Source organism: Melozone crissalis, unplaced genomic scaffold (assembly GCF_028551555.1).
Source record: "Melozone crissalis strain CALT ecotype California unplaced genomic scaffold, PUWL_Pcris_2 ptg000036l_1, whole genome shotgun sequence".
Taxonomy (NCBI): Eukaryota; Metazoa; Chordata; class Aves; order Passeriformes; family Passerellidae; genus Melozone; species Melozone crissalis.
The window spans coordinates 6239839-6264521 of record NW_026535814.1 but is presented as its reverse complement, the minus strand read 5'-3'; the positions used below and the strand labels follow the sequence as shown (position 1 = coordinate 6264521).

General features: G+C 37.6%; 1 protein-coding gene across 2 annotated transcripts in view; it reads left to right on the top strand.

Moving 5' to 3' along the window:
• Nucleotides 1-737: 737 nt before the first annotated feature.
• SMC5 (structural maintenance of chromosomes 5) overlaps nt 738-24683 on the top strand; it is a 41270-nt gene continuing 17324 nt past the window's right edge. Inside the window, exons 1-15 of one of the 2 annotated variants that reach the window (XM_054283266.1) lie at nt 738-895; nt 2167-2308; nt 3393-3445; nt 5573-5735; nt 6910-7044; nt 7642-7782; nt 12370-12531; nt 16848-16919; nt 17727-17982; nt 19152-19306; nt 21802-21915; nt 22899-22993; nt 23190-23322; nt 24196-24369; nt 24499-24668. In XM_054283266.1, the coding sequence (XP_054139241.1) occupies nt 801-895; nt 2167-2308; nt 3393-3445; nt 5573-5735; nt 6910-7044; nt 7642-7782; nt 12370-12531; nt 16848-16919; nt 17727-17982; nt 19152-19306; nt 21802-21915; nt 22899-22993; nt 23190-23322; nt 24196-24369; nt 24499-24668 (2060 nt within the window). In that variant the 5' untranslated portion in view covers nt 738-800. The remainder of the gene's footprint in view (nt 896-2166; nt 2309-3392; nt 3446-5572; nt 5736-6909; nt 7045-7641; nt 7783-12369; nt 12532-16847; nt 16920-17726; nt 17983-19151; nt 19307-21801; nt 21916-22898; nt 22994-23189; nt 23323-24195; nt 24370-24498; nt 24669-24683) is intronic. The other variant, XM_054283267.1, reaches the window with a different exon arrangement.

Below are 24683 nucleotides of genomic sequence, written 5' to 3'. Positions count from 1 at the left end.
GGATTCCCCGGCCACTCAGGAGCTCTCCGGGGGCCTCAGCCTCGATTCTTGGCTCCGGGGCTCACCCTTGAGCTGTGTTCCCGGGAACAACTTCTTGTCTGACAGCCTGTCTTGGAATGTTATCTACCCGAACCATTAGCCTGAATCATGGAATCACAGAATTGCTAGGGTTAGAAGGGAGCTCTGGAGATGATCTATTCCGACCCGCCCTGCCAAGGCAGGGTCATCTACAGCAAGTGACACAGGAATGTGTCCAAGTGGGGCTTGAATGCCTCCAGAGAGGGAGACTCCACAACCTCCAGAGAAAGGCTGTTACAGTGCTCTGCCACCCTCAATATAAAGAAATTCTCTTCATGTTGAGGAAAGCTCTTGAACTTTACTTTATGGCCATTGCTCCTCATCCGGTCGCAGGACACCACTGAAAAGAGTCTAGCAACCTCCTCTTGGCATCCGCCTTTGCATCAATGAGATTTCCTCTCAGTTTTCTCCAAACTAAACACGCCCAGCTGATCATAACGCTGTAAACGAACGCAGGGAACGCGGCGGTGACCGGCCCGCACGGGGAGCGGAACGCGGCGCTGGGCACCGCTCCAACCCGGCCCCCGCAGGGCGCTGCGCCGCGGCCGCCACAGCAACGGTGGCCGCAACGCCCCGCCCCGCCCCGCCAGCCAATGGGCGCCGGCGCTCCAGGCCAATGAGGAGCTTTGGGGCGGCTCAGTCCCGCCCCCCCCGGGCAACCGGGTCGAGCGCGCGGCGCGGGCTCAGCCCCAAGGGGGAAGGAGGGGCGGCCTGGGGGAAACATGGCGGCGGCGCGGGAAAAGGGAAAAGCTGTGCAGCGTGGTGAGTCCCCCTTCGTACCGGGCTCCATCGTCAGGATCTTCATGAAGAACTTCCTGTAAGTGAGCGGGGGGCGTTTCTTCCCCCTTAAGCGGCCGCGGCCTGCTCCTTCCGCCCCGCTGTAGAAGGGCCGAAGCAACGCAGCGGGGTCGCGCGGGTACCGAGGGCTGGCGCGGGGGGGCTGCGGAAAGCGATGTTCCAGGGAAGGTGGTGTCTTACTGGGCGTGGGGCGCTGGGAGACACTGCTGTGTGGGTGACGAGTCCCAGGGGTTGTCAGTGTCGCTTCCCTGGCAGCGCGTTCCCCGGTGCTGGGCAGCCTTGCCCAGAGACGATGGCTCCTGTCGGCCGTGCAGCCTCTGCGTGCTCTTCGTCTCTCAGGCAGGAGGCTGCCAAGCACTGGAGAAGGGGAGACTGCAGAAAGCCCTCGTAAGGCAGTGGCGACGCCTTGAGACCCATTAGGATGAAGAGTGTGTGGTCTTTGCGCGTATTTTTTTCCACCTGCTGTGTACTGCGAATACCATGGTTTTTGGACGTATTTGGACCAGCAGGAATTCGTCGGACCATTTTCTTACGGCTCCATGCTAGCCTTGAAAATCTTCAGTAGTGTAGTGCATGAGTCACGTATTAGGTGTTAATTGAATCCTCAGAGATAGTAGTCAAATCTTCCTCAAGGCTTCATGTACCTTCTCTTCCGCAGGTATATGGTTTATAATATTGCGTTGCCATTATGTACTTTGTACTCCTCCTTTTGTGGTAGTATTTCAGTTCTCTGTGTTTGGCACAGTTCAGGAATAGGAAATTCGTCAAATGATTCCTTATAAATTTAGGGTGTTAACTTCAGTTTGCATGGATGAGTTTGGTCTCTTCCCCTAGTTACTACTGCAGTAGGCATTCTGGATGCACATGGTGAAAGATGTCTACTGCAGTTAGGAAAAAAACCCGAACACTGGGGATGATTTGATAAGAGTTGAACTCCAGAAAGCTACTGCATTATCTGTTTTCTGTCTTCTTTTTGATGCATAAAATAAAATGTGATCCTGGTAAGTTTATTTAAAAAGTTATTATTCTGTTGCTGGATTTTATTCTGCACAGTCCCCGATTTTAAAGAAAGTTCTGAGTACTCTGGCTGGTGGGAATGTTTTTCATGGTGTTTCACTGAAATGTTAGTTTTCACTCTCGAGACTTTCTTACAAAATGGTATTTCACAATTGAGTCTAAAGGAGGTAATTTTATCTGTTTAATAAAGTAATGAAATGTTTCTAAGCAAGTTCCTTTTTTTTTTAAGGTAATATAGTGTTTTAAAATTCAAAAACTTGCTGTGCTTTCCAGGACATACACTGTCTGTGAAGTACATCCAGGGCCCAACCTGAACGTGGTTGTAGGTGCTAATGGCACAGGCAAGTCAAGTATTGTTTGTGCCATCTGCCTGGGACTGGCTGGAAAACCTGCTTTCTTAGGGCGAGCTGATAAGGTAATTATGAGCTTTTGTAATTTTCATAGTTAAGGTGAATTTCATTCAGAGCACTGTCTAGCAGAGGATGGGGGAAAGACTCTCTTCCTTGATTTACTTTACTTTTATAAAAAGTGAGGCATCTGAATTGAAGAGTAACCTGGTCCAGAGACAAAGGGGAGTTATTTTAATTAACTACTAGCTGTCTTGTATAAATTATGAAATGAAAACACCTAAATTGTAGGGCAGTCTGAATTGACTAGAGATTTTATTTGAAGATGACTAAGCATCCACGGTGGGGGAGAAAAATGCCACTTAATGGCCTAAACATTTGATAAGAAGTACCAACTAAAGGAGGAATAGACAAAGTCTAAAATAAATTTCAAAATACGTAGTACCTCTAGAAATAACATACTCACTAACGTGTCTTGAAAATTCATCTGAAAGCATAGAGGCACTGATCTTTGATTTAAATGGAATTTGGATTGTCTACTCTATTTTCACTTTTTACTGTCAAGATAAGCATTGATTCTGTAGTAGGAAGGTAGTATCTTGACATTTTCAAATTTTTGCACTTGCTTTCTTGGATATTCTCGTTGGATGCAATTTCTCTGAGTAGGTTTGGAGCAATGAATCTGGGTGCCTGAATGATTGCACACATTCTCTTGAAGCTGCTCAGTCATAAACAAATGGGAACATGGGAATTGACTGGATGGCAATATTGTGTGTTGGTATTTCTCTTTAATTCTCATGATGTATTTTCATACTATTAGAATAGTCAGTTCTAGTACAGGTACTCAACACTGTCTTTTCACTTGTCTTTGTTCCCCAAATTCACAAGAACTTCTTCCTGTCTGTGGATCTGCTGATTATAATTTGTTCAGTTTTGGAGGCTCAAGTTGATCAGAAATTGTGTGGAGGAGGTTCTAATGCTGATGGTGGAGGATAGTAGTGTCTTCCTTTATTTTTAGTTATTGCTTTATTTTGCTTTTAATTGTGAGTTTTCAATAAACTACATTGTTAAGTAGCTCCATTATACAAATGTGTATTCTTGTAAGATAATACATTTTATTTTGAAATAACAACTTGTAATTTAATTTTGTAGGTTGGTCTGTTTGTGAAGCAGGGGTGCATGAAAGGCATAGTGGAAATTGAACTGTAAGTAGTAAAACTCTTTCCTCATGTGCTTTTAATTGGATCATTTCCCCACACAGTAATTCACAAACTTGTGAGAAAAAAATTTGTTGTGCAGAGGTTTGTCTTTAAGCTTAATTTGTCCTTTTTTGATTTCCGCAGGCTTCGGAACATAAAGTTATTTAGTTATCATACAAGAAATAAGCAGTGATGGATACTCTTGATCTTGCTTTCTGAAGCATTTCACCTTGTCTTGATGTACAAAAAATGCATAGAAAAAGATAGTTCTGTATGGTGTGTTTACCTTTTGATTACATTTAAGGTTCTGATGATTTTGTCACTCCTGCCATCACTATGTGGTGGTTGGAATTCTTTTCATTAAAGAAAAAGGACAAAAGCCTAAGTTTTAAAACAGATTGTTCCATCTTCACTTTCTTATACTGATATTGCTGGAAGGAGGGGCTTGCCTACATTCTCACTGAAAACATCACATATGGATAGAAGTAAAAGAAAAGATCTGACTAATTCCATGTAATACAGTCTTGTAGGTAAGCTGTGGCAAAACAGAGCAACTGGAAATCTTTTGGACTTAAAATTTTATTAGTAGCTTATGTATAGGGCAATACTACATGCATCTTTTTTTGTGGATGCTATGGCACAGGTGATTTTAACAAGCCTTAGCCTAGTCTGTTGCCCTGAATGAAAGAGAAAATAGAGATAGTGACCTGATTCATAGCCTGTGTTAATTTGCATAACAATTGGCCACCCTGATCAGAATTTCAGAGAAAATTTCTCTAAAAAGAAAATTTTATTGTGACAAAAAAAAACCTGCAGCAGGCCTTGGAAAAATTTTTGTCGGTCCATTTTGGTTATTGGAATGATCTGTTTGATTACTGGAATTTTGGAATGATCAAGTAGTGTTCTTTAGTGTTTGGCCAGACAAGATGTATTCAGGAGATAGGATGTCTTTCAAGTAGATGGTGCGGTTGTTTTAACATAAATATATTCCAATGTTACTTGAAATTCCAGAGAGAATCTTGCAATGTGTGAAGATTCTGTGTTTCATAGCTCATTAGACCTAGCATGTCATGGTTGCAGTGTAGTTGAGTCCTTTGTCTGATTGGTAGAAAATGTTTGAATGCAACATGTAGGATGGGAGACGATGCCGAAGATTGCTTTTTTGACAGGAACTAAAAATTGAAGTTCTGTAGGCGTGTGTTGCCTTTGTTGAATTTGGCACTTGAAATGTAGCTAAACCCAAGTTATGATAGTAAAATGATTTTATTTTAATGAAAGGAAGGAGCATGGCTTTTTAGGTCTTTGGAGTGAAGCCTCATAAATTAAAATGAGGTGATGCAGGAAGTAGTAGTTCAGTAATCAAGAAATAGGATTATGCCCCTATGGTGCTTAGTCCAAACACCAGCAGCAGATGTGTACTCACTTCATTCTTAAATGTCCTGAGGTACATGGTCACTCTGCAAGTCTATATTCCCCATCCTTAAGAGTGTGCTTAACAGGCACTAGGCAATTTTAAAATCAAAATGGTAAACCAAAATTCCAGGAGTTTGGCTTAGATGTTATTGCCACATCTTGACCAGACTAAATTTTTGAAAATAGGTATGGAGCTAGAAAACTAAATGAAAACTAATGTATCTTCTGTGGTTTTAAAAAGCAGAAAATGAAAATAAGTATTTTTGTGTTGTATGCTGTTTTTTCTCTAATTGAGTATATATACACAGCTTACTGATGTATTTCTGTGTACTAATACTTAAAGATGTACTGTACCTCCTTCACACCAATTTTAAAACTTATTATTGTCACACAGATTATGCTTTTATAGAAACTGTTCATATTTGTAACGACTTTTAAGTATTTCATACATTCAGCATGAGCATCTCATTTATGTAAGTAACTTCTGAGTTAAGATTTGCAGATGTTCTTGATGTTTCCTATGTGAGTTTAGTTCATCACTGAAGTACTGGATATTTTCTGAATCATGAAAATAGGAATCTGATGCTACTGTCCAGTTAATTTATATTAAATATTTAGCTATCTCTAAATTTTAACAATACTTTGACACTGGGTAACCTTTAAAGGTGGAACACATTTCAGATGTTCTTGGAAGTGTAAACACTTCTTTCTATTAATCAGGTTTAAGTCACCAGAAAATATTCTTATCACACGTGAGATTTATGTGGTGAACAACACATCAGTGTGGTTTATCAACAAAAAACCAGCAACCCTGAAAACAGTAGAAGAACAAATTGCAGCCTTAAACATCCAGGTGGACAATTTGTGCCAGTTTCTTCCTCAGGTATGAATCAATTTTGAAAGATGGTGTGTGCAAATGGAGTGCTGTGGTTTGAGAAGATTTTGTTGCTGGTTAGCTTTAGCAGCACTGTGCCTAGTTCAGTGGGACAGCACAAAGAATGAGAGGGTTGAGGCAGCCATGCTGGTGTGATGGTGAAAGAAAAGAGGAGCTGTGTGACCTTTAAAGCTCACTAATTGGACAATTTTGTACATGTTGACTCTGAAAGGAGAGATGCTGGTGTTCCCTGTCTTCATGTTCAAGTAGCAGCACTTGCTAATACAGCCTTTCTGGTAATGTCAGCACTTTGCTGAGCATAGGGCTGAATGATGTATAGGACTGAATTATTTAAGAGTAAAATCATTCTAATGGAAAATAAGTCTTAAAGGAGAGAGATTAAAGAATACTACTGGCAGTTTCTGTATTTGAATGCATGTTAAAGCAGGTCAGGATTCATGTGTAGAAAGCTAGGTTGCTTCACACTGCACCCTAAAGTTGTGACAGATTCCTTCCCAGTTCATGTGGATCATCAGGAATGATACTGAAAGGAAATCTTATCAGAGCCTATTCATGGGGTTATTGTTGAATTCAAGAAGACAGAAGAGCATTAAAGTTTAGAAAGCTAATACTGCAGAAATAAAAATATGCCAGCTGACATATCGTTCATTTTCACCTGTGTACAGTATTTGTTTGGAACTTCCAGCATACTCTGGTAAAACACCTTTTTCTTTAAAAGAACTTTTTCTCTTTAGTACAGTTAGTTCAGTCAATATTACAGTGTTGATAGTTCTGGTTTATTTGTTCTGTCCCAGTGTACCAACAACAAGCACACTTCTTGCATCAGTCTCAGTTTTGAGCAACTCTGCTCAACAGAGTATTTCGGAGTATTTCAGTATTTCAACAGAAATACTTCAATAGCCTTGTCTGCCAGCTTTGATAATAACTTCCACGTGGCTTAACTTTCCTGTTGGTCCTAGTATTTATACTGCAAAAGATGTATACTGCAAGGCTGCTTCAACATCCTGAGAAGGAATTTTCTGGAAGGCTTGATGCCTACTCCATGAGATGGTCATTAACTATGACAAGAGTTATTTAGCATAGAATAAATCCAATACAGTATTACTGTATTGCACTGGTCTAACTAATCCTATATTTTTTATAACTTTTTAAAATTTTGTAGGACAAAGTTGGAGAATTTACAAGATTGAGTAAGACTGAGTTACTTGAAGCCACTGAAAAGTCCATTGGTTCTCCGGAAATGTACCAGTTTCATTGCGAACTGAAAAATTTCAGAGAAAAGGAAAGAGAACTAGAGGTAAATATGTTCTTTAGAAAGCAGTGAATGTAGGAAAAGTGAAATAAATATTACCCTGACATGTAACAGAATTAGAAAGTGATATTTATTTACCAAGTCTGTGGTGAGTTGATTTTACCAAATAATCTTCTCTCAGAACTCATTCACTCTGACACTCACATGCTTGTAAGTACGAAGATGTGTGCAAATGGTCCAGACCCAAAAGATGAGGAATGCCTGTTGTCAAGTACTCCTTTCTTTGGGATTTTTGACTGGCAACAACTTTCCTAGACAAATATTTTGTCTTCTATAGGTCATTGGCTTATGAATTAAAGCATAGTCCTTTGCTTTAGTGTTGCTCACTTCCTCAAAAACAAAGAGACAGACAAAAAGGAGAAGGACTGGTGTTCCAGGAACAATGTCTGTCCTTAGCCATACAGGCCATTCTTTTAATGCTTTGTTCTCCTGTTCCTGTTGTTTTGGATGGTTCCCCTCCACTTACTGCCGTACTAAAATGTCTCCTCTGATGGTAAATTTCTGCTTTAATGTACAGGTGAGATGTAGACTATTTTCTGGGAACTGTTTAGATACTGTAAAACCTGAAATTATATATTACAGAACTCGTTCAGAGAAAAAACCACCTCATTGGAGAAAATGAAGCAGAGGGTTGAACGGTACAAGCAAGATGTTGAAAGATACCATGAATGCAAGCGCCATGTAGACTTAATAGAGATGCTTGAGAGGAAAAGGCCATGGGTGGTAAGTTTAATTTCCAGTGTCTTTCTCACTTAATCTGTTTTCTCTAAGATTGTGAAATTAGAAATAGGCCAAAAGTTGCTTTAGGAGAAGTGTGACTGGAGTAATTTGAGTATCATTGCTTAATGCTTAGTGCAAGCAGGCCAGTTCTTGAAATTCTGTTCTTGGTCTAACTGTGATGTTTGCTTACATACCTAGCTGCATAGGTTGCTTCAAGTAGTTGTTCAGGCACCTGCACATTTAGGAAAGCCAGTAGTGCAGGCCAAGAAGAGTAGTACTCCTTTTATTCTGTGCAGAGACAACTGGTTTAAACTCTAGACAGCTCTGCTTGCTTCTTTAGCTGTAACTTTTTTATGGGTTTTTTGTTAAAATTTTTTAGCGGTTATATTCCTCTTAATTTATTAGTTGAAGTTTAGTGTGCGTGACAGACATGTCACTGAATTTAAGTTGCCAATCTCAAAAATATTAGCATTTGAGCAGAAAAATATTTAAACACATTTGAAAGAACCTAGAGTAAAGAGCAGGTCATTTAAACAAATCAAAGTAAGTATTTCTGAGGAGCACTTTAATACTACCTTAGTTTAGTGTTGAATGATCAATCAGATTAAATGATTCTAAACAGCTCAAACTGATGGGGATTTCACTTTACTGAAACAATATGTTGTTTGCCTTGTTTGCAAGCTTAGAGTTAATTATATTATATATAAGTATAGAGTTAATGAAATGCAGATATAGAACTTCCAGAAAACTGGATTTACTGCTCGTGAAGAATGCAGAACACTTACTTTTGCAATTTTGCATATAATGAAGCCTCATATGGCTGTGCAAAGAGCATTATGGCCTTTGCATCTTGAGCAGCTGGGAATCCCATCACTGCCTTCAAGTCATCTTGCTAACAGCAGGGGGATTTAGGAGTAGCAGTTTAAATAGATGGATGGTGGTAGGTATTAAGGAAGTAGGATATTCCTTTTGTGATGTCAGTACTTTCTGAATGGTAGGATTTTTTCTTACTACATGTGTTAGCCTGGTGTTGCTTAATAAATGTAGACTGATGCTGATTGTTCTCTGCTGTAAGATACTTGCTTACACAGAGCTCTAAAGGCTTGCTGGACACTGATAAAGGAAGACTAAGCTAATGATTTTATCTGCTGTCAGTTAAGTTGCTTTCCACAAACTAGAGAACATTGCTATTAGTTATGTCATACTTAAGCATGTTTTGTCAGACTTTGATTAAACACCTTATTTCCACTGCTGTCTTCTAGACAGTTTATATTGCTCAGTATGTTAAAGGCTCTTAGTGGTTGCACTCAGTTAACTGTAACTTTTTGACCCCCAAATCCATGGAAACAACAGTGTGCTTTGACACCTTGGCGGAGTTCTGATTGACAGTACAGAATCAGTAGTGTATATTAGATTGACGAAAAAGAGAAGAGAACTGAAGGTAAATGTGCACTTTAGAGATGCTGAGAGCAGCGACTATAGGGAAATTCTAATAAATTTTAACACAAGATCTTTCACGTACTTAATTTACATTTGAAATTGAAGGGCATTGATGCAATTGTTTTACTAGGTAGAGAATATCTGAATTACAGGCTATAATAAAATTTCACATTCTGTTGCTGTTTTGTGATTTGTTAAACTGTGACAGAATTTTACATCTCTTACATTGCAAAGATACCAAGCTCTTTCTAAGAGAAGAATTGCATTGTTCTGCAAGAGCATGAGTTGTTTTTTTTTTTTTGTTTTGACCTAGCACTGTTTAGTCCTTAGAATAAATTGATGGGTTTGTGTTTTAAAATGGGGTTTACTGAAATTGAGAATAGTATGGGAGTTTATTCATCCTTGTTGTAGCAAAGACTCGTTAGCTTTACTAAACTATTTAGCTGCTATTTTCTTCTCTGGATTTAAACCAGATTCTAGGGATTGGAAGTCGAGTGTAATTAATATACTAGAAGAGTAAGGTGCCCATCAGTAGATAGAAATGTAGAGGAACGATGTCTACGAAGTGTCAGTATCAGGTGGCTGCTTCAAATCTGAAGTGGTGATTTGATGTGAGGATATTTCATTTGCTCCGTCCTCCCTTAAATGCAGATTTCAACTTGAATACTAAACACACCTACCTGTTGAATTTACCTTTGTAACCAAGCAGAGTAGCTGCACCTGAAGTTTTAAGTCAGCTGGAAAGCAGATGTATAAACACTGCATGATGTTATGAAATAGAGAAACAAACAGCCTGGAAATATGATAACTCAAATATGACATTAGACTGCTTTTTAATCACAGAGGAAAAGAGAAGTCTGGTGATGAGCTTTTTCATGTTCTGATCACTGTTGAAGTGCATTTTAATTCTGAAGACTCTACTGCTTTTTACCTGAGGAAGATTTTTTTGTTAAGCGATTTTTAGACAGTGACAACTGTTTCTATATATGGAGAATTTTACACCATTTTCACATATAACTATGTCTAATAAGTTTTTGAACATATACTTTAGGTTCCATAGAATTCCATATTTCCTAGAATTATGTCATGTAGTTTTGAAAATGTGTTTTGGTCGAGCTACGTCCATTCTTCTTTTCCTCCCCTCATGTTTACAATTAAGAAAAACATTGGTTTAAGATGCAAACATCTCTTGAGAAAGCTTTCAGAGTTCTGCAGGTCTTTAGTGGAGTGCATGATTACAAGCATCTAAGTTACTTGAGTACAGATACACAAGATCTCTGTATTTTGATTGAGTCAGAATTTCTTAAAATATTAAAAGAATTTGCTGTGTAAAAATTATGTCATGACAGTTCTCTGGAACTTGCTCATACTTTGTATTTGTGGAATCTGAAGTGTAATTGTACATGTGTGCATTTGCTTTCATCTTGAAATAAAGTGCCTTATTTAGAGCAGAGCTGAATTTTAAGCTTAATCTTTCAGATAAGTGAAAATATAATCCTTTTTTCTGTGTAAGTTTGTAGCACTGGCTACTGACTGTACTTCACAGAATTACGGCAGCTTTCATCAAATACCTTTTGACTTTATGAAAAAGATACTGTCAAGAAAGACTTTGGATTTTGTAGCCTAGGTTGATTTATCTGTGATTCATCAGGTTAGTTAAGTAGCTATGAAAAAGTGGTAGCACATAAAGCCAATTCACCTGTTAAAATTAGCTTCCAGGTGGTCTTCATGTAAAATTATTATTACTACTATTACTGTTACTGTTGTAATATTAACCTCCAGGGCTTGGGATAACTAGGCATATGTTCTGAATTAGGGGCAAAGTCAAACAGCCTTCCCTTCCTCTGTCCCCCTGCATACCTGAATCTACTCCTCTCTCTGGACCTCTGAACATCTTATTTTTTTTCCTCATGAAGCTTTCATGGAATGTACGGTTCTCTTATGTTTCTTAGTTTGGAGGGGCTGGGGAGAGGTTCCCCTTCTTTTTGTTCCTTCCTTTTTTAATGTTTTTTCTCTCCAGAGAGTATAACACACACAGAAAAATCACTAATAATGACTCCTTTAGCTTAAACTGCTTTCTCTACAAAATTCCCATCTTCTTGAAGTGGAGCTTCTTGGTCACCCTACTGCTTACCATCTCTTTTCTCTCATGAATGTATCTTGAGTTAAACTTCCTGGATAGCAATGGCTTTGTTGTTTGTCGTGTGTGGTGGAGTTTTTTTCCCCAAAAGTATTTTCTTTCCCCAAAACTCTCTCCCCTTGGTTTACTTCCGCAGTGGCTGTGTCTGTTACTTGCTCTGACAATCTGTCCAGCTCGTTTTCTTTTCTTTCTCCCAAAAGTGTCTGTCGGAAGTGAAGGGAGACGAGCACATCTTATTGATGATCATTGGTCTCAGATTTATTGATCCAATTTACACACTTTTATAGTAGTGTTAATTAAGCTCATACATATTGCAAAAGCTAGGCTCATCATTGGTTACAGATTACATGTCAACCCCTCCTTTGTGGCTACATTCTCAAAATACTTGTGGTTTTCTTGTTGAGGCTAATACTTGTTTTTACATCCTGCTGTTGACTGCATTCAAGGGCACCATGTTTTTCACCATGTTTTTCTGGTTATTTGCTCAAGGACGCAGTGTTGTTGTTTTTCTCGTAAGGTAAAAGACTGAGAACTTACTGCTTACAGCTGCTTTTTACTGCTTAACCAGCTGTATATGATCATGGCCTTTTCCTCAAGCCAGGTCTGCACAAAACTCTCCATAAGTGTCTGTGATTATTTGCTCCTTGGCTTTTAGACTCCTGTGTAAGTAGTCTCAAACTATGAACAGAGAGGGGCTAAGGGGTTTTTTCCATGATCCCAGATGAACTTGGAGACAAGGTAATTGCAGACAAATGGGTTGTTTCTTCTAGTTGATTGCATATTATTTAAGTATTAATAATGTGTCCTTGTTCACTGGTGACTGAATGATCCCTATAACTATTTGTCATTTGAACTAGTAACAGTATTAATTACATAGTTCCTGTAATGCTAGTTTCTGAAAGAGATATTTTTCTAAAACTCATGAGCAGTTAAATAAAACCTTTGGACAGTATAAAACTCTGCAACAGAATACAGCAGTTTTTAATTGTTTTACTTTCAACTCCTCCAAGGAATATGAAAATGTTCGTGAACAGCATGAAGAAGTGAAACAGTGCCGAAACCAAGTTAAGAAAGAACTGAAGTGTCTGAGAGAAATGCAGGCCCCATGGACAAGAAAAATTCAAGAAGCTGAAGAAAATTTAAACAATCTGGATATGAAAACCAGAGATAATGTAGGTATTGAAGTTCTTGTTTAACATAGGTAATATTTCAGGTTCTCTCTGTTCAGCTTTTTAAAATGTAAAGTAATAACCTCTTTTTTCCTAGTGTGTCATAATGATGTTTCAGCAGAAATTTTCCTGAAGCACCTGTGCCCTTGGTTCTTAGTGCCTTCTCTATGTCTGTTCAAGGAATATATTCCTTAGTAAACCTTTAGTAGCAGTTCTTCAGTCTGCTCTTGGTTTTGTAAAAGCAAATCTTTAATGTACAATAAAGAGAAATTTTAAAATCTGCTAGGATATATTGTTTGTAGTTTCCCCAAGTTAAGTACTTCCATTAAATTAGATGCCTGTTTTCATCTGTCCTGTGGTTTGGGTTTGTGGGATGTTCACTCCTCTTATCTTCTTGAAATATGGTTTATTTAAGGTAAATTACAACTTTGCTGGCCTAAAAGCATTCCTCTAATATTGAACATAATTGCATAAGTAGGACTTCATTTTTTAATTAGACAGTAATTGTTCATTAGTTGTGAATATTTTTATGCATAAGGGATTTTAATGGTAAACCTACTTATATGTTACAGTTTATGTAACAGCTGCTCTTCCTGGGTTTATGAAAAAAATATTATTTCCATATGGAAAATAAGAGTACTGTAATTTCCTGCAGGATTTTGATTAGTATTTGCTATTCAGACTGCAGAAGTCACTGTGTGTATAAGCTGCACAAATTTGTAGTGGGTTAAATGATCACATGAGAATGTTTGTTTGTTGCAGTGAGTTCTGTTTGTAGAATGGGGGTCTGAAACTTCAGTGGCATTTAATACACTGTGAGTTAATAAACTAGTTATGTGCTTTGTCAAAAAAAAAGGCGCAAAAACACACACCTTTGCCCCAAATATAAAACAAACCCAAAACCAGAGCAGAAAGACCAGGCAAAAAACTCCTGCAGATTGTTGTTCACAACATTTGTTTTGTTGTGATAAATGCTACACTAACATTAGGAAGTACTCAAGTACCTCATAATTATAAGAAAATTCTTTGGTAAAAGTAATTAGGTTTTGTCTCCTACAGTATTGCAAGAGTTTATTGTGCTGTGAGGCAAAATATCTCAGTGTTCCAAAATGTTGCAGTCTTACTGCTGTTGCCTTTTTTTGGTCTGGTTGGGCTTTTTGTTTTGAAGGTTTTTGTTGTTTAAGGGTAAATGTACTTTCTTAGAGAAAAGTTAACATCTGGAAAATGGAAGTTGATTTTCATAATGCAACAATGCCTTCATGCTTGTGAATTGATAAACTTTGTTCTCATTGCTTGGTCTTACTGTGTTAGGTTTTACCCATATGTATCAAACTACTCTGTTTTTTTGGAACTGGGAGCAGTTCTACTTAATCATTGGTACCTCTGTTCTTGGAATATTGGGCTGTATTCACATCAAAGTAATCTTTTTTGTTAAAGGTTGTACTTTGTTTCTATAAGAAACCTAGGACAAACAGTGATCATTTTAGTTTTAACTTGCAGGGAGCTTGCTCAGCATAGGCACTTCCTGCAAACTAGTGGAATAAAACCTGAGAGAATGTTGGAGATGATTAATTTATACTGTTGAATCAGCATATTTTTCTTTTCAATCTCAACTTGTTGAGTGAAGCTTTCATGTACTGTATATTCAAAAGGTTAACTGTGTGCTAATTAATTATTAATTAATGAATTAATAATAAGTAAATAATTTATGTCTGGAAATTGGATTAGGTACATTTGTTCTACAGTATTCCAGTAGCCAAAAATACAAGAAGAAGGAAAGAGGATAAATTGGAAATAAGTAATTTATAGAAGACTTACTGAGATACTCTTAATACGACTTTCCAGTGATGAGTTACAATTTTGTATTTTATTCATAACTAATAATATTCTGTATATAGTAGTATACTATGACGCTTCCAAACCTGTTTTTTCTGATGTTAAATGATATGTTCAAGTCTAGATTGAATGATTACAATTTTGTCTTGAGCTCAGAGTCCAGAATTGTGGAAAAAAGATGTAAGGGAATGTATTATATATGCTGTTATGGCATTAGCTATTTGCAGGATACCAGGCAAGTTAAGAAGATCTGAGACACGTATTGCTGCTTTCTGGACTTTCATGAAGTACCTTTTTTTCAACTGCTGAAATGGATTTCCCTCACACATACTTTGAGACTTGGGCTGTTGAAATGTCTTTGGAAAGGAGAATCAGTGCTGGTTGCACTGTCAGGAGATAGTTTTGATGTAGTATGAAAGTGCAAGACTTAAGTAGCTTGTAATGGCTTTTAGCTGCTCTGTCATGATTAGTTCCTCACCTTTTCATAGACTGCTTGAATTTTTTGTAACTTAAAATTCTGTCTTTGTACAACTGCAGGCATTTGGCAAGAATTTCACAGGTGAATATTCTGTGAGCCAGAAGGAGTTGATTAGTTTCAATTTGGCATTAAAGGAAAGCAGTTTAATATTTAAGTCTGCTCTATTCTGGATACACAGACCTGTAGGGAATATAATTCTCTTCAGATCCTTTGCTCGAGGCTTATTTCCATTATCAAATAACTTTAATTTTGACTGCTTCTTGAGATCTTTCTCTTAACATGAGGATATTTATGTGAGAGCGGAAATAACCACACCTTCATTTTGTCTTTCTTGAAGTTTGTTGGCAAAAAGCCCAGTATGGATTTGTAGTTTTGTCTGGAAGGAGCTGAACAGCAAAGAAAGGTGGAGTAATTCTGGGAATTGTATTAATATATCCAGATATTGTATTACTTTTTCTCCTGTTTCTGTGTGTAAAAACACTTTCAATTTCTGGATTAGAATAAAAATTTTTAGTAAGACTTGGTGGTTTGAGTGTGTCATGTAGAATGTGGAAAAAAGAAACTGACCCATTTTATAGGAAAAGTTTGAAATGGTGTATTTTCAGAACAGTTTCTTCAGGCTCTTTAAAGGCATTTGAACAGAGTTAACTATGTAATGCAGTTTTCTAGCAATATTTAATGGTGTAAAGCAGTCTTTTTTGGTTATACAATGAAAATCATAAAGACAATTCTAGCTGTTTGTCTGTTCTGTAGATAGGTCTATCTAGAAACATATAACTGAAAATACAGTGGTAAGTGAAAAACAGAATTCTGGTTCCTTAGTAGTGCCCCAATTTTGAGAGCCTTCAGAACCATTTTGTGAACATTGTGTATCAGTTTCCTGGAGAGAGCTTCCTCTTCAGGCTGCCTCTGTGAACTCTTTGAAAAGAGCATCACAGAATCATTACTTCATAGCAGTCAACTGCAAGACCCACATGTATTTCTTCTGTGTTGACTTCATGCAAACCATCTGCACGAGTCTTAAAATTTGGGGGCTTTTTTGAGGTTGGGGTAGAGAAAAAATTCTGCATAGTTTTATTTTCTCCTTTTTTTAATGCATCTTAGTGTTTTCAGTATGACTTTTCATAGGAAGACATTTCTTCTGCTGGGAGTGCTGTGTTGGTTTCCATGTCTGCACTGGAATTTACTCAATCTTTCTATCCTTCTACAGTGTTCCAGTATTCTCTTCACAGTGCTTCAGCCTTGAAGGTTTAGGGAAGGAGGAATGCAGTTTTCAGAGAAAGGATAGTGTATTTCCCCTGTGTTCAGAACTCAGCTGTGTGAGTGCCTGGGCAACTTGACCTAATAAAATCATGCTCTGAGAAAGGATGGGACTGGGTAATGCCAAGAAATTCCTTCCAACCTATATTGTTCTTCTGCTTTATAGAAGCTGAGCATAGAGAAAGAGCAGAGACATGGATGCCTACACATGAGCCAACAAATTGTCGAGCTCAGTTGTGTAGGATCTAGCTCTAGCAAAATGCAGTTCAGAGGTAGGATGACTTGGACAAAACCTGGTTTGGCCATCCTGTGCCTAGAAGCTTAAGCCTTGCTTGCTCTTTAGTATCACCTTTCTTTGCAAAATTTGTTTGGAGAAAGAGGGAAGAACATTTCATAGTTGTAGGCATCTGAATGTAACATTTTCATTGAAATCAAGGATGGAGGTATTTTAATTTCAGATTAGGCGCTTCCTCTCTATGTCATGCCAAAATTTGCAGAGCTATAGCAGAATGGTTGTGAACAGTACAGTATGAATGCTGTTATACAAGTCTTGACAAATTGCTGAAATTATACATGCTACAGATACAGTTAAGAATAAGAAGTGGGTAAGGATGGCTTTGTCAGTAGTAAAATGGGGAGTAAATACTTAGTTATGCATATACAAGATGTTCTTAAAAATCTGACTACTTTTTACAAATATAACTGAATTTATTGACTGTAAATTTAAATATCTTGCTGTATGCAGACTGCTGAAATCAGAAATATTTCCCAGAAATGTAAAGAGAAACAAGATGCTTTGGAGATGAAAGATAAACAGGTAAGAGTCTTGCTGACTTTTCTTGGTGTTTGTTTTTGGTTTTTTTGTCTGCTCTTCTGTTAGCAGAGTGGCAAATTTCTGTGAAGATGCTGCAAGTGCTTGTACTCTTCCCTCCCTCTAGTACACAGTGTATCTTTAGAACTCTATCAGTCAAACGGGAATTACTAAGAGAGAGGTGTGTACTGCATAAATTATGTTGCCTACTAAAATAGACAGTGTGTGTATATATTGATTGACATAAACATATGTACACATGCCATTTGTGATAGGCTTTGAAAAGCTGCAGCCTCTATAGTGTGAGAAGTTACTCACACTGTAGAGGCTGTAAGTTACTGCTTCTAAGGATATACATATTGCATCTTGTAAAAGAAACATCCTTTCAAGGCTGTGAAACAGTCTCATCTATGCACTTGATCACGAAATGCATAGTAAATGAAATGTATAAGGATGCAAAGTCAAAACTTCTAAGTTGTGTTTGGGCTATAGATTTTACTTAATCATAGACTAAACTTCAGATGTATTAAGCAACTGTTAGTCAGTTAATTAACCTTTAAGGTTCTGCTTTTGTGAAAATGAAGGAACTTCAAAAATTGATTTATAGGCATGATTGTATTTTTGCTTATGTTCTTCAACTGCCGTAGTGCTATTGGAACTGTGTCATAGTGCTGTTGGAACCGTAACAGACTCTTGGGGTTTGAGTGCATGGTTATGAAAGCATTTAATAGCAGTTGCACAGGTATCCTAGGTATTTGTTGTAGGTTCTGTATATCAAACTCATTTCTTGTTTGAAATACTCCAAATTTTTAGATTGAAGAAATTAATCAAGCATTCAGAATGAAAAAAGATGAAGAAACAAACAGGCAGAAGAAAATACACCAAACTCAACAAATAATAGAAGAGTGGCAGAATGAGCTGGATACAATGGCAGTCTGTGAGAATCTTCAGCCACAAATTGATGCTGTTAATACTGAGCTGAAAAAATTACAAGAAGAGAAAGCAAATATTGATAACGATGTTAGTGATCTAAGAGCAGAAAAAACCAACCAAGAGCGGGAAGAGAAAAGTAAGTTACTTAAGGTTTTTCTTTGTCAATTTATTTCATTATTTTAATGCATCTGCTTGTACAGAATCTCCTTGTCCTGCTGTAGTGAAATAATTCAAGGTGTTTACTTCAACTACTACTTGTAGTTGGCCTACATGTATAGCAGTCCTCTCTCTTGTTTACAGCTTTATTAAAAGTAACAACCACTTTCAAAATTGAACAAAAAGATGCAAAATTAAAAATTGACCTTAAAACTATCCTTCAAGGAATCAGTATTTCTGATATCTGAGTAAGGAGAGTCCTTTGGCAGTTTGGAGGTTTGGGGGATTTTTTGGTTAAAAAGGAAGGTGTGTAGTTAGCAGATTGTGAAAAGCAATCCCAAACCTGATGGAGAAAGCAGTTTGCTTTGAAGAGACAATATTTTAGCTACTTCATATATTGTATGTAGTATGTTAGCTGCATATGCTGCAGTTCTCCTTCTTAGGTGAACCTTAATTCCAGAGTTTCTTTACATTAGTCCGGGATTTACAATTAGTCCTTTCTAATAAATGAAATAAAATTTAAAAACTGAAGCTTGACAGCTAGTGAAGATGTTATATACATATTCCTCAGTGAATGTTGCTCATTTGCACATACCTGTCTGGTAATCCAAGAACCCTAGAATCCAAGAAGAAACTGAGATAGGGAGTCCAGGTGACCTAGGGAAGGAGACGCTATGTTTTATCTTGAGTAGCACAAAATTCTCAGGTTCTGATCTCTGTCTCTTCTGAATAGTAGATGCTTTCATACACAGTCTCTTGTCACACATTTTGGTTTTTGCTAGCATGAAGTAACAGATATTTCACATTACTAGTCCTACTGTCTCTTTCTTCTGGGGAAGTTTTTGTTTTTGATACAGAGGTAGGACAAGTCTTGAAAAAACCTACTTCCATGGCAAAATTCATGTGTTTTTACTGTGCTTACCATATTTTATTAAACTTTGGATAAGTTTTTAATTCTATTTTAAGCTTTTATAATTTTATTGATTTCTTCAGAAGTAGCAGCACCTCAATTCTGGAAAGAGAAACTTAGTTCTTTCCATTTACCAACAACCTTAGTTTTGGAGGAGTGTAGTCACTAGATACCAGAAAATGCTGGTTATAATGTGTACTTACTGTGGACTCTGTTTAAGACACTACCTTAAATTACAGGAATAATTGATCGCCTTGGACAACTTAATAATATAATGCATATGAAGGAAGAGAAGCTTAAACAGAGGTTCCGAGACACGCACTCTGCTCTTACGTGGCTAAGAAACAACAAAGACAAGTTTAAAAAAAAACCTTGTGAACCCATGATGCTTGAAGTAAGAGGATTTACTTGCATACCACTCTGTAAACGGTTAGATTATGTATGTCTTGCAAGGCTTCAAGAATGACTGGGAGACTTTTGAGACACGTCTTGGAATGTACTGCTAAGTACATGCAGGATATTCATAATTAGAATTCCATAGGCAATGTTGTAATTGAGTAAGGTGGGATGGCTCCTTTCCTCCACAAGAAGATGCCTGTTGCAGGCTTCCTCTGTGGTGCAACCAGTTATTATCCAACTTACTACTTAAGTAGTTCTTAGTTGCTGCTTAAAAAAGCAGTTGCCAATTGAGTATCTGCCTTTACAGCGCAACCTGCTCAGCTGTGCTTACTTCCCTTTGTGATCTCGGAGTAGTTTTTTTGTTTGCTCTACCCAGCCATCTAGAGACACAGAAATCAGTTGCTGGTTTTGTTTTGTGTTTTGGTTTGGTTTGGTAACTTAAGTATGATCTAGAAATAGCAGGGCTAAATTTTCAAAGAGGATATTACTTTTTTTAGTGTAGTATGTTATGTTCTGTGTTATGTGAAGAGGATGAAGATCTCCAGTTGCACTTTTCAGAATTGCAAACTTACTTAATATATTGCTACAATTTAAATTAGTATATCAGAATATTTATATATAAATTCTTACACTTGTTACATGTACTAGGGCTGTTCAAAATTACTTTTGTTTAGAATAGAATCCCAAGTATTTCTTGTTATCATTAGAACTTTGAATTCTCCCTGAAAGACCACATCAAGATAGCTTTATAAATGCTTCAATAAGGATATCTTTACTTTTACATACGGCCTCATTAACCTCTGTGACATCAATTGATGTGTGGATTTGTTTTCTCTCTGAGGTGTAACCCTGCCCATCAGTCAAGCCCCAGGCAGCTGCTCACTCACTGCCCCTGTTCAGAATTCAGTCGAGAATCAAAAGAGTAAAAGCTTAGACAGCTCATGGTATAGACAATTTAATAGAGAAAGCAAAAGCCATGCACATGAGGAAAGCAAAACAAGAAATTAAGTCACCATTTCCATGGACGGGCAGGTGTTCAGCCATCTCCAGGAGAGCTGGGCTCCATCCTGTGTGGCAGTGACTTGGTGTCTTGGTTTTGGCCAAGGATGGGGTTAAATTTTGGTAATGCTTGAGAGGACGTGTGGCTGAGAGGGTGTGGCCAGACCCTAATTTGTTCCATATAACTGTACCTCTTTGCAGGGTGGGTGGGGGAAAGAGACTTTTGCTGTAATTTTGCCTTTCAGGTTGGGAGAAGTCACAGTGGGCAGTCAGCATTTGTTGGGGGTGTAAATTGTTAGTCTTACACCTTTTATTATTGAAATTGCTGCAGTTACTGGTTGCTTTCTTATCTTATTGCTCTTTCCAGTAAATTATTCTTATGTCAACCCATGATTTTTACCTTTTTTTGCCTCCAGTTTTCAACTCCATCCTGCTGGAGCAGGAGGCAGGGAGGGGACATGGGGAGCAAGCAGTGCCATGATTTTAATGGGCCTTCTAAATTGAAGAATACCATTCCTAAACTATGACATTTCGGAAGCCATCACTCCAAGTGTACCTCCTTCCTCTCACATTGTATACTGAGGATGATGATCTGGAATATCCCTTTGGTCAGTTTGGGTCACCTGTTCTGGCTCTGTTTCTTCCCAGTCTCCATCATCCCTGCCCTACCACTGTGGCAGCACAAAGAGCAGAAAAGGCCTTGGCTTTGTGTAACCTGTGCTCAGAGATGACAACCATCTCTGTATAATGAACCCTCTGTTGAGCACAGGCCCAAAACACAGCCCCATACTGGCCACTGTGGAGAAAATTAACCCTACCTCAGCCAAAACCAGTACACTTTGGTATTATGTAAATTAGTCTGGTGTACTTAAAAATTCCAGCTTTCAAATTGCTGTTAACTGTACCCAGCCTTTCTCCATTTTGAAATTATTAAATTGTGTAGTTCTCTGTAATTTTGCCTTTGTGTTTCATGTATAGTGACATGATGTTTAATTACTAGTCAAAGTCAACTGAAAACCACAAACATTAACATTTCATTCAGATTTGGAAGGCTTCATCCATTTTAAGTATGTGGGGCTTTTTTCTTAGGAATTCAAATGCACTTCAGCTTAAGGAGTGTGATGTTTTCTGTTGCTAATGGAAAAACCCTTACTAGTGCTGGAGCAGAGCCATTAGACATAAGATGGGGGTGGTTTCAATTGTAAGGCCAGGATGGAGCGGGAGAGGTGGTATGGTGAGAGATGGTGATAACTCCAGGAGTGCTGAAAAAGGATATGGATGGCTAAAAATTAAGCACAGTGATCTGTGACTTACCATAGGTTTCCTCCCAAGAGAATTGGTTGCAAAAAAGGCAAAGAAATATATTTTTAAAGACATCGTTCTTGGTTTCATTAAATATATGTGTGGATATCATCTTGATTATTTGAAGTGTTTTTTGGGATGTTAAGTTGAATTGTATTAAATCACTTGCTCATTACCTTTCTTTATTAGATCAATATGAAAGACGGTAGACATGCAAAATATGTTGAAAATCACATTTCATCCAATGACTTGAGGGCTTTCGTTTTTGAGTGTCAAGAAGATATGGAGACATTTCTGGTGGAGGCAAGTTGGCACCAATTTTGGAACTTTATTAAGTACTGAAGTAGGAACCCTGAACTTGGGAGTCTAGCGAGTAAATCTGTATGATAATGATAGATACCTATATCATAACAAGTGGATAATGTGTAGTGTTCAAAAATTTTCTTCAGAATTAAGGTTTCCTTAAACCTTAGACTAACTGGATACATGTAGGACTATTAGAAGATGTGTTTTTTTACATTGTCTTCCTCCTTTCTTCCTTCCTTAAGGCAATAATCACTTAAGTAGAAAATACTGTGTACAAGAAAATGGGTAGAGCAGAAATCTACAAATTTAGTACCAAAATTTTCCACTGCCCTTTGAATAAAGAGGCAGGAAGCATCTTTTGTGACATGCAGTGGTCTAAGCAGCAAATTAAGCTTGTTTTTTCATAGTTCTCCCGTCTCCTGAATCAGTGAGAAAATTGTTCCTTTTGAAAGTCAGGCAGATGATGCAAGAGGAAAAAAGCAGAAAATACGGTATTGAACTGTCACAATGTTTCCCAACTACAGTCAGCACAACGGTGTATTTAGTGACAGACTGTCCTGCAGTTTTTGAAGACTCATCCACTCTTCATGGAAACTAACCACTTTTTTATACCTGAACAGTAGTAGTGATATCTGAAGTTCTGGGGGCGTATCTTGCTTGTGTGGTTGTGGAACTCAGTTGAAGGCTGCTTTAACCAGCTCAACTGATCTTCACTTATACAAGTAGCTCTTTCGACTGACCACTTGGCCCTGGGTTTCTTTGATTGCTTTTATTTTCTCTAGCATATAGTGTTTTCAGGGATGTTAATAGAGTTTGCTTTTAGAGAACTTGGTTATTTCTGAGCCAGAGTGAATTTGTAAGTTCTTCCGGAGGTCATCAGTTGAAAATAATTCTGACTCTGAATCCGTAATTAATATTTTATTTGCACGTGGTTTATTTTTCTGGTCTTTACCAAATAATCTAATATAATCTTAATATAGGTGCGTGATCGTCAGAATCTAAGAGTGAATGCTGTATGTGCACCTGATCAATCATGTGCTGAAATTTTACCATCCAGACCTATTGAAGAATTACAGTATGTATCTGATTGTATTCGGATTGTTTTAAATGCAGTGGCTTTGTTTTGTTGCTATATATTAGAATTTTTTATGCAAATCAAATTATCACCAGTTTAGTTCTGGGTTAGTGGGACTTCTTTCTGACCCTTCAGTAACTTCAGCTTGCTTACCTGCTGAATTTGATTTGTGATGCTTACTTTATCTCTTCTCCAGCCGATACGGATTTTATTCATATTTACGAGAGTTATTTGATGCGCCTTCTCCCGTGATGAGTTACCTTTGTTACCAGTACCGTGTTCATGATGTTCCTGTGGGAACACAGAAGACCAGAGACATGATTGAAAGGGTAAAGTATCTGAAGAAGCATAAATGCACCTATGGTGTGGAGTTTTATTTCAGAAGTTGTTTGGCAAGTAAACATGGAGAATGCGAAAAATTGCTTTAGCAATTTTATTTATCCTTTTTGTTTGCCTTGTAGAAGTGGGAACACTTCATTATGGGCTAACATATTGCAAGACATTTTAACAAATTCAGTCAGCCTAATTATTTACTAAGCCTAATTGACAGAATATAGCTGATGCTGCATAAATAAACTGAGAAACATTTTTAGTCAAATATAACTTATCCTGTGGAGGCTTTTTGCTGTTTCTGGTGTAGTGGACATATTTTATCTTTATGTATCTTGAGGTATGGTAAATCTTTGGTTATTTATGGTATCCTTTTTGATATGAAGCTTCTAAGACAAGCAGCTCTGGTATTTCTATGCCTTCTTTTTTCCTACAGACACATTTGCTTGACTAATACATTATAGCTCACCTTATGGTTTCATCTGTTAATTCTTTCGTACTTTGTTTCTTTGTTACACAGGATACCTGTGCAACATGTTAGGTATCTGAAGTAAATACAGTCCTTGTTCACTATGCAGTACCAATGCTAACAGTTTTTCATTGGTGTCTGTAATATCTTGACAATCAGACTTGTTTAATTAGTTATGGTAATATACTCCAACAGTATCTCAACAGTTCTTTGCTTACCAGTCTGAATTACAAGTGTAATGCTGCATTAAACTTAGCATCTTTTTGCAAAGGTTGTTAATAAGTAGGACCTGCAGAAGCTGAAGTTTTTTTACTGTGTTTATCAATCACACTTGTTCCGTGTTCTGAAAAGTATTGCCTTCAATAATGCTTTTGTCAGATTAATATTTTTCTGTATATCTTAGGTCATACAGGAAACCAATCTGAAGCAAATTTATACAGCAGAAGAAAGATATGTTATTAAAATGTCTTCTTACACAAAACAAACCATCACTAGTAACATATGCTTGAAGGATGCACAGTATCTCACTAGTTCAGTGGATACAGAGGAAAGAGGACAGTTGGAAAACCAGCGACAGGTACCAGTGTATTTCTGTAACTGTGTATGTTGTGAACTTTTAGGTGTTTTATCATGCATTAAGCAGAGCCTGCATATGTTAGTATGGCATGCAGTAAGGATGCTAGTGTTGCATTTTCTTTTGTTTCAGGACATCAGTAATACGTTAAAGTCATTGGATGCACGTTTGACTGCACTGTTCGAGAGACAGAAACTTCTGGATCTCAAGGACAATAAACTCAGGCAGGAGAAGAAGGCACTTTTAGAGAGAGGAAACCGGAGGAGGCAGTTGGAATCAAAAATTGGTGTGAAGTATGATAGGTAGGAAACAAGCTA